This window comes from Panulirus ornatus, chromosome 18 (genome assembly GCF_036320965.1).
Source record: "Panulirus ornatus isolate Po-2019 chromosome 18, ASM3632096v1, whole genome shotgun sequence".
Taxonomy (NCBI): domain Eukaryota; kingdom Metazoa; phylum Arthropoda; class Malacostraca; order Decapoda; family Palinuridae; genus Panulirus; species Panulirus ornatus.
The window spans coordinates 59,692,171-59,702,916 of NC_092241.1; the positions used below are offsets into that span (position 1 = coordinate 59,692,171).

At 40.6% G+C, this 10,746-nt stretch overlaps 2 protein-coding genes across 6 annotated transcripts in view; one reads left to right on the forward strand and one right to left on the reverse strand.

Moving 5' to 3' along the window:
• The window catches only part of Mp20 (Muscle protein 20), a 172,241-nt gene that overhangs the window by 77,141 nt on the left and 84,354 nt on the right, over window positions 1-10,746 (forward strand). The gene's annotated exons all lie outside the window — the stretch shown is intronic.
• LOC139755172 (muscle-specific protein 20) overlaps window positions 8,428-10,746 on the reverse strand; it is a 28,563-nt gene continuing 26,244 nt past the window's right edge. For both annotated transcript variants that reach the window (XM_071673341.1, XM_071673342.1), the window contains exon 4: window positions 8,428-10,062. In XM_071673341.1, the coding sequence (XP_071529442.1) occupies window positions 9,877-10,062 (186 nt within the window). In that variant the 3' untranslated portion in view covers window positions 8,428-9,876. The remainder of the gene's footprint in view (window positions 10,063-10,746) is intronic.

Consider the following 10,746-nt stretch of genomic DNA (forward strand, 5'->3'; position numbering starts at 1 on the left):
TAGAGCATTATACTGTTATAAAGATGAGGATGATACTAGAGCATTATACTGTTATAAAGATGAGGTTGACACGAGAGCATTATACTGCTATAAAGATGAGAATGACTCTAGAGCATTATACTCTTGTAGAGATGAGGTTGATACTAGAACATTATACTGTTATAAAGATGAGGATGATACTAGAGCATTATACTGTTATAAAGATGAGGATGATACTAGAGCATTATACTGTTATAAAGATGAGGATGATACTAGAGCATTATACTGTTATAAAGATGAGGATGATACTAGAGCATTATACTGTTATAAAGATGAGGATGATACTAGAGCATTATACTGTTATAAAGATGAGGATGACACTAGAGCATTATACTGTTATAAAGATGAGGTTGACACTAGAGCATTATACTCTTGTAGAGATGAGGATGATACTAGAGCATTATACTGTTATAAAGATGAGGATGATACTAGAGCATTATACTGTTATAAAGATGAGGATGATACTAGAGCATTATACTGTTATAAAGATGAGAATGACTCTAGAGCATTATACTCTTGTAGAGATGAGGATGATACTAGAGCATTATACTGTTATAAAGATGAGGATGATACTAGAGCATTATACTGTTATAAAGATGAGGATGATACTAGAGCATTATACTGTTATAAAGATGAGGATGATACTAGAGCATTATACTGTTATAAAGATGAGGATGATACTAGAGCATTATACTGTTATAAAGATGAGGATGATACTAGAGCATTATACTGTTATAAAGATGAGAATGATACTAGAGCATTATACTGTTATAAAGATGAGGATGATACTAGAGCATTATACTGTTATAAAGATGAGGATGATACTAGAGCATTATACTGTTATAAAGATGAGGATGATACTAGAGCATTATACTGTTATAAAGATGAGGATGATACTAGAGCATTATACTGTTATAAAGATGAGGATGACACTAGAGCATTATACTCTTGTAGAGATGAGGATGATACTAGAACATTATACTGTTGTAGAGGTTGATCTGTGGGTTCTTTATTTTGTAAAATCATTAACTGTAATCAACAAGTTCTGGGAGAAGTGCACTTCCTCACTTCTACCTGATAACAACACAAACACAACCAAACAAAATCAACGGAAAAAGAAAACATTTGATCCGACTTTTCCCTAAAATGAGATAGAAATTATTTACAAGATTTAGTTTCTTGTTTATATCTACGAGAATTCGTATGTCCCAAGGCTTTCACTTCGATAATTTTATTACAAATGTAGAGTATAGACCCAAACATCGTTCATTAGTTTAGTAAATGCTAAGGTGATATAGGTAGTTATATGAATCTGACGCACAGTATATCCTCAACATACTTTTCTTGCTCAGGAAGTAATTTGGGAAGTGTAATAAATTGTGGAGTGCTGCGCCTTACGAGTTTGTTTTGCTATAAGCGTCTGGTTCAGCCAGGAGGCAGGGATGTTCCGTATTGCTAGTTCTCATTGTATGTACTGACGGTACGGTATACTGGTTCTGGAAATGTTGATCTGCTCAATTCAAAAGATGGTTTAACCCCTGACAACAAAAGAAATAAAACAGCAATTTGACCTAATGTGTTGACACTTGGTGATCCATTATGGTGTAGCTCCACAGCCGAGTCTCAGGGAACATCATATAAGACGTTTGTGCGTCTCGCTTCTCACCTGACGTCATTCTCGTGATTTATAGAATATTTGGGCCAGCAAACACTCAAGGCAAAGCCTCTGTCGCATCACACAACTAGAAGGTCCGCCGTTACTATGCTAATCACCGGTGATGATTGGTTGTGAATCAAGGTTGTTGTTTATCTGGTTGTCACTTGTTCCATTTTTTCTTTTTACATGAAGGCTCTTGTCACAGAGCACCCTTCACTAGCCTTAATTGAAAAATGGAGAAAAAGATTTCTATAAATTTTGGCGGAAGTGGAAAACCTGTATTTTACAAAGTGCTTGGTCATAGTTATGGGAAAGATGTGATGAGGAAGAGAGTTTCAAAGCTTCAAGATGTGGGTAAAGAAACATTCATATAAGGGCCCACCCATGTGTCAGCCACACAGTGATAATATGGAACAGTGGCTTGCCGAGTACTGCGTGGTCTAGCTAACTGCGTGGTGGGACACACAAGCGGCCAGCTCTCGGGAGCAAAAGCTAAGATGATATCTGTAGAAGAGGGAAAGTGAACCACTATTGGGGCGTTGGACAAGTGGGTCAGATTGTGAGGTTAGCTTGGGAGTGTTGTTAAGTTAGACTGCTTTAGACACACCTGTATCGAGCGATGGTGCAGAGCAGTACTCCTTACAAAGATGGATCAATCCTTTGTGTAAACGGAGCAACTGTTCAGAAGAAAAGAAGTTTCAACATGTAACAGGAACTCCTAGTTTCTTATAGACAGACTTAGCTATCTGTGGATTGTGAGGTTTCTGAGATAGGTTATATGTTACGTAATACCGACTACGTTATCAAATTAAGTGGTACAATTACAGATCCATGAAAAGCGATTGGAAAATTGAGAGGGATTTCCAAAAGAAAGATAGATGCATAGAAACAGGGTTTGGGAGGCATTAAACTTAACCAGGCTTCGTCTTGTGTTGACTCAAAATATTAATCGAGTGAGAGAGGAAGAAGCAGACTCGAAAGATGTGAAGGAATTCAGAGTTGAGTTGTCAGCATATGAATATATTTGGTTGTCTGTTGAAAATGCGAAATCTGTGATGGAAAAGAGCTGTACGAGAGAGGAGAGAACCATGAGAGACACCGATGTTGATAGGAAAATGTGATGCTGATGCATCAACAACTGCGAAGATAGATCGGCTAGAGAGGAAGCAGAAATGAGGGAGTATAATGAGGGTATGAGAGAGTGTAGTGAGGGGATGAGGGAGTATAGTGTGGAAGGAAAGCTTGAGAAGGGTGACTTGGAGACAGCAACCCAATACAATACCTTTACAAAAGGTTTTCTCATATCAGGGGCAACTACGTAGGGTTCACCCGAATCTTTCAAGAATGATGACCAAGAGAGAAGACTGATGTTTCGACGTGTTTCAGGATATGGGAGTTGAGGAGGGATTCCATGATACTGGAAGCAGTAGAGGTCAAAGCAACAAGACGATAACTGGATGAATTACAACGGTCACCTTTCTTGAGAATGGGCTGTAACAACGCATGCTTTCAAGTAGAAGGAAAAGTTTTGGTTTTCAAACAGAAACGGAACAGACGAGCAAGCACAGGTGCAGGTTCAGAGACACACTCCTTCAGAACACAGGGATGGATGACATCGGCACCATAAACCTTGCTTCTGTACAGAAAGAGAAACGTTTTTCAGACAGTCCGAAAAGATATTACGGGAAGGTGCATAGGATTAGCAAGAGGAGCATCAGGGAATAAGGAATATTAGTCATCCACAGTGCTTAGACTGGACGTCTTCTTATCTTCATAGTTCTCATTATCCAAAGAACATTTCCCTTGGGGTTGGAAATAGAGAGTTACAGGACTATCACCTGTATAATACATGCCTGTACTCTGCTCGTTAACGGGGAAACACTGAACACTTTAAAGTGACAAATTTCCACTTGTCATGTGTTGACATGAGATGCTGCCGACACTTCTAACTTAGGACCAACACTGAGCTACTCATGATAAACAAAACTTGTTGGTCATTAGAGAAAATCACAATCGTTTGTTATTATGTGTGTGATGTGTGTGAGGGATCATTGTTTGTTATTATGTGTGTGATGTGTGTGAGGGATCATTGTTTGTTATTATGTATGTGATGTGTGTGAGGGATCATTGTCCATAATCATCTGCTATCCATGATCATTACTCATGTCCAGCTTCACTGTAGTATATGTTAGGTGTCAGCTATACTGAGGGTATATGTTAGGTGTCAGCTATACTGAGGGTATATGTTAGGTGTCAGCTATACTGAGGGTATATGTTAGGTGTCAGCTATACTGATGTTATGAGAATTATCCTGACAAGTGGCAGTGAAGATTTCTCGGTTGGTGGCTTATAGGTCGACGTTGACGGTTTTAATGACCCTTTGTAATTGACGACCTTAATGACCCTTTGTAACTGACGACCTTAATGACCCTTGGCTGTTGACAGGTTCAGAGACGTAATGAAATATCAACCATACTACACGCTTCTCCCTCCTTCTACAAATGTTACGGTCAATATGTCATTCTTGTACTGATAAATGTTTGTGTGGCAGTAGAGTCACACGAAGGTGTACCTTCAGCATAACATTCATCACTGTGTGGCAGTAGAGTCACACGAAGGTGTACCTTCAAGCATAACATTCATCACTGTGTGGCAGTAGAGTCACACGAAGGTGTACCTTCAGCATAACATTCATCACTGTGTGGCAGTAGAGTCACACGAGGGTGTACCTTCAGCATAACATTCATCACTGTGTGGCAGTAGAGTCACACGAAGGTGTACCTTCAGCATAACATTCATCACTAACTGAGTTATGTCAAAAAACATTATATTCCTGACTCTCTTGCCTCATCATTCTAGCCTCCAGCTGATTGGTCAGAGGTAAGCTACTTTTTACGTCACCGATCACGTGATATACTGCTCATCTGACGGGGGGAAATCACAAAATTATGATGTAACGACGAGTTGAGAGAAAATTGAGGAGGAAGTGAGATAGTGTGTGAAAAGGCCAACTAGGTCGTCATGTTGGCCGTGGGATGAAGGAACATTTGGTAAACATTTTCATTCTTTGTGTAGACGGTCCAAACTCTTGCTGTTAAAGTGTTATAAGTTTTTATGGCAGGGTTTTTGTAGTAGTATAATATCTCGGTCAAAATTTTTGTTATTCAATTATGATTACAATTTTCTGAGGAAAAATAATAGCACCGAGCTGGCACTGCCTTACAGTTATAACAGTAGCTGTCTGAAGCTGACGTGGTACATCAGCACATTGTGAGCCACACAAGCGACCACCTCCGAGAGCAAAAGCCAAAATAATACCTACAGAAAAGTGACGGAACCAGCGTCGTGGCACAGGATAAATGGGTCAGATTGTGAACACTTATATGTAGGATTTATCTAGACTCGACTGTTTCTAGTAAGAATGTTGAAGTAGGGCCCGCCAGACGTGGGAGCAGTACATACATACATCAATCCTTTGTAGAATCAGAGCAAATGTTTGGACGAGAAGTTACGTCATATGAATCAAATGTATCAAATGTGCGTTTGTAAAGTACATTAGATGTTACAGTGATGCCAAGTATGTTCACTGTTGACTGATCGATTTTATAATCCATGAAAAGAGACAGGAAACTTGAGAGGATTCAGAGAGGAGGGTAGAAACTTGGATTTAGAGGCTTTAAAGTTTACCGGGTTAAGTCTACCCCACTGGGAAATCCTGTTCTAGTTTATCGTGGTGAGGTAAGATGCAGATCAAGCGAGAGAGAATGGAACGGATATGAAAGAAGTGGAGGAATGCAGTGTTGAGTTGTATGGGTTTTTTTGCATCTCGTTCTCTAAAGAAGGGAAACCATCGATGAAATGGATATACATTGCAAGAGACAAAAGAGACGCGTGCGGGACTCTGCTGATGACAGGGCAAGACTCAGAAACTGAATCATAAACAACTACAGAGGAAGTTCGTCCAGACTGGAGTGTGCAGGAGCAGAGTGAGGGAGGAGAGCCAGAAGCTTGATAAGATGCTGATGACGCAACCTTTCATAAGTCAAGACCTGTAACAAAGGATGCTCCTTGGTGACGACCAGACATAGTAAGGGAGGAGGGCAGCACTAGTGAGTCTCGCCTTACGAAGGCTATAGTGATGACTACGAGATTCAAAACCTTTAGGGAAATGGGAGCTGAGGAGAAATGCATAGATAATGCAACTACTTAACCTCATAAAAAGAATGATAGTTTGCCACAGTCTTTTAAGATAAGTTGCATCAATCCATGGTTGTAAGAAGGAAAAGTTTCGATTTTATAAAGAAACAGAGGAGATGAGCATGAACTGGTGGAAGTGTGGGGTACACCTCAGAACACGACGATGGATGCTTCCTGATCCATGCCCCTTGCTCGTGTCCAGACACAGAAGTGCTATCTGGAGTACACGAGGAGATAGAGAGTCATAAGAGCGTAAGGGAATCTTGGAGTCATGCAAGCTGGAGTTAGTGGAGAAGAGACAACCAATTTCTTTGTCAAAGGAGAGACGTGTATGGTATCGTCAGGACGGAAAAGCGAAGGAAAGGCAGTAGTATTGCATTACTGAGAGTCACTGCACTATTGCATGAACGTCTTCTACACGTGTTTATTTTCTGTGTAATTTCAGTTTGTCAAAGTGAACCGTAAAGCCAGAGGCGTGAGTATACGTTTTTAGTGGATACTAAATGTAGTTTTCTTTCAAATCATTTACTTAAACCACTGTACTATTGTACTCTAAATGCCAAAAGTTGATAAATCATTGGTGTATTGTTGGATAACAAAATTCATTATGAAAATACAACTCCTGCAATGTAGTACAACAAAGTTGTAACCTTTTATCTTCCTCGTGTTTCCTTCCCCCTAACACTGGAGTCAGTGGCCGACACTTGACCCTAGTAAAAGATTAATTTCATTTCCTTTCAAGATGTTGTCACATGCTGGGCGAATTCGTTATAAACACACCATAGCATCCAAGTATCCTGGGATGGTTGGATGTTGCCATTCCAGATATCTGGGCTAAAGACTTGGACAGGATATCTCAGTGGGGTACACAAAAGCTTTTTAAGTTAAATGCCTCCAAGACCCAATTTCTAACAATCCCTCTATCGAAAACTCCTCACAACTCTCGTATCTCCTTTGAAGGTTCTGTGGTTCCACCTCTTGACTCAATAAACGTGCTTGGTATTACTGTAACGTCCGCTCTTTCTTGGAAACCCCACATAACGGGAATAGCTAATTCTGCTTCTAAGAAACTGGGTGCCTGTGTAGATGTTGAAACTTCTTTTCTTCTGAACAGTTGCTCCGTTTATACAAGCGATTGAATCGTCCTTGTATGAAGTATTGCTCTCACATCTGGGGTGGTTCTAGCTCTGTATCCTTACTTGACAGAGTCGAAAGCGGTCCGACTAATGAACTGTCCCAGGCTACCTTCCAAACTTGACCCCCTTGCCCTATGTCGCAATGTTGGTTCACTTTCCCTCCTCTCTCGGTATTATTTTGGGTTTTGCTCCCGAGAGCTGGCTGCTTGTGTACCCCCTCCACTAGCTAGACCACCCAATACTCGGCAAGTTGCTGCGTCACATGATTACTGTGTGGCCATCAGCAACTCAAGGGTGAGCCGTTTTGTTAGCTATTTCTTTCCCTACACGTCGAAGCTTTGGAACTACCTACCTTCTCATGTCTTTCCCGGTAACTATGACCTGCCGCATATTTCAAAAGAACGTTTTTCACTTTCTCCAAAATTCATAAATACTTTCCCTTGTCTTTTCTTTTTTCGTTTCATAGTTCTCTGTATACTTCAATCAAGGTCCGGCCTTGATGCGGACTTTGCTTTGTGACTGGAACCTTCAACATAAAGTATGGGTAGAGAGGAGACACGGCTGATGTAGGTTCCACAGCAGCAGCTGAACCATGGCCGTTTCTAGGTAGCTCAAACTACTTGTGGTTCAACTCAAAATCAAGAGATCGTGCGAGGCTGCACAACTTGTCCACCGGTTGTGATCAGTCTGATCATGAATCCTTGTAACAAGGATAGAAGTGTTATAAGAAAATTCACGTCAATGTATTCTGTATGATAACGAAAGTTATGTGATTCATAATTTTATTAGCTATGATGATTATGATCTCGATGATCATGATAACTCAATATTCTAACATTTTACACAGCCAAGGATGGGGTTCAATCAATCGTTGGCTACTTTATATTATGTTACGTTATGTTATGTTGTACGACTTTGTGTTTTCATTACTGGTTCTCATAATTTCTGAAATATCCAGAACCTCAGTGGTCCTTCACTAACAGCCAAACTACCTGATAACAAGGTAAAGCCAGTGGGCCAGACATACGGGATGGAGCAGCCGTACTGGCACATCTCCAGGTGATCATATACAGGACGTGACACAAACTCCTTGATCATAGGGATGTAGGTACTGGTTGCTGGACATAAAGCTATGAATATCTTTACTGATTATTAGATGTAGTGACGGGTTTGAGAAGATGAGGGCTTTGGGAAGGGTGTGTTAGAGGGTTCTTCGCGGTGTTCTTGGAAGTAGAAGAAAAACTGAAAGGTAGTAGAGCCTTTGACTGAAGCAAGGTGTACGTACACTGTAGGCTGGGTTCCATCAACTGTTATGACGTTTGTGCTTCTGATGTTTACAAACTACTCTTTTTCCAGGCAATTCATGACGTATTGGCAATAAGACAAAATGAAAGAAAATCATAATTCATAATTTATTTGATATTACATGACATTTAATGATCATAACATGAACAAGACGAACAAAACACAAAATGAAGTCCAGATGTGTAGGCAGGAATTCATATGTGGCTGTGCGGCTATGAGCGAGGCCGGGACCCATGGCTGGCGGGCAAACCAAAGTATGTACTGAAGACTTGCCCACAAGTCAAGTCGAGTATGTTATCAACCGTCAAACTTTGAGACAGAGGAGATTTGCCCATAGCCAGGGCTGGTACAGACATCCCCATAGCCAGGGCTGGTACAGACATCCCCATAGCCAGGGTTGATACAGACATTCAGCTGATGAGTTTTGGTGAGTGTTTGCTGTGTCCCTTAAACAAAATATAGCTAATGACAGATTCCAAATTCCTTAATAAACCAAATGTTCTGTAAAGCTCAGCTGTAAATCCTCTGTACTTCTCTACAAGGTTGTAAAAGTGATGGGTGATATTCGCAACCCGAGGTGTCAAGGTTCGCTGGAGAACACATTAGTTGGTCGGTCAAGCATCCAGGTTGTGTTCGTTACATGATGTGCGATCCGAGTGACTCAGCAGGGTCTTGAAACCTCCAAAACTATAAATCAAGCCACAAACTTTCTAATGACATCAAAGTAAAAGTGAAACACACACATAAAACAAAAAACAAGAATAAAACGAAAAGTAAAAAAATAATGGCAATTCAATTTAGCTTAGAACTCTATCTACAGACCTACCTGGCCTTAGCCTTACCCCTACGCACGACCATCCACACACTTAGATTTCAATGTCACAGTGAGGGAAGTTGATGTCATTCTCAGATGTTAAGGCAAAATGGATGAAAAAATATCATAGGAAAGCTCGAATGTCAGTCTCATTATCATCGTTAGTGAATGATATTGATTGTAATAAGTGAGTCCTCATGATGGTATGAGGAACACATCCTGTACTGTCCTCATGATGGTATGAGGAACACATCCTGTACTGTCCTCATGATGGTATGAGGAACACATCCTGTACTGTCCTCATGATGGTATGAGGAACACATCCTGTACTGTCCTCATGATGGTATGAGGAACACATCCTGTACTGTCCTCATGATGGTATGAGGAACACATCCTGTACTCTCCTCATGATGGTATGAGGAACACATCCTGTACTGTCCTCATGATGGTATGAGGAACACATCCTGTACTGTCCTCATGATGGTATGAGGAACACATCCTGTACTCAAGAAAGTTAAGGTACTTCAACTCCTCAAAACAAACTTTGAAAGAAGAATCATGATGTACTGGGGGAGGAGGTGGAGGACTGATGATCATCGAGATATCTTGTGATGTACTGGAGGAGGATGAATCATAGGAGGAGGCAGGCAAGCAGGTAGGAGGGGAGCCAGAGGAAGATTGCGTTCTACTTTGCGTGACTGACGGACAGACCCTTCTCCTGCGTCACTTTACATGTGGCGGGTCTGGTTCAAGGAGCCCATGCCCGACTGGGTAGCGCCCTTGTTCTGGCCCATCTGAAGACCAATCTGTCCATCTCTCAACAGCCTCTGTTGGTCCTCGTCCCAATCCCGTTTGCTCTCATCCGCCATCTTGGGTCCCAGGGCCGGCCCCTCGTACTCTGGGTGCTTCTGCGTCTGTGGACAGGAAGAGTGATTACTTGATACCGTAACTCTCATGTCAAATGACTCATCGCGTTCATATGATTCATTTCTTGTCAGGGTAATATGGGTAACTTTATGTTAAGAACAGTTATGGTCATAGTAACATGGGTAACTTTATGTTAAGAACAGTTATGGTCATAGTAATATGGGTAACTTTATGTTAAGAACAGTTATGGTCATAGTAACATGGGTAACTTTATGTTAAGAACAGTTATGGTCATAGCAATATGGGTAACTTTATATTAAGAACAGTTCACGTGGGTAAGTCTTCTATTACAATATGTTTCTCCTATATTACTACACATAACAGTAGCGGTCACTCCATCTAATTAGAGCAAGAGTCTCTCTGGCATCAATCGCTCTCATCTGGCTGTTGCAGATTATCTACAAAACTAAGGAAACTGAAAACTTGAGTGTACATTACACACTTCAAATGATTATGAAAGTGTACATTACACACTTCAAATGATTATGAAAGTGTACATTACACACTTCAAATGATTATGAAAGTGTACATTACACACTTCAAATGATTATGAAAGTGTACATTACACACTCCAAATGATTATGAAAGTGTACATTACACACTTCAAATGATTATGAAAGTGTACATTACACACTTCAAATGATTATGAAAGTGTACATTACACACTCCAA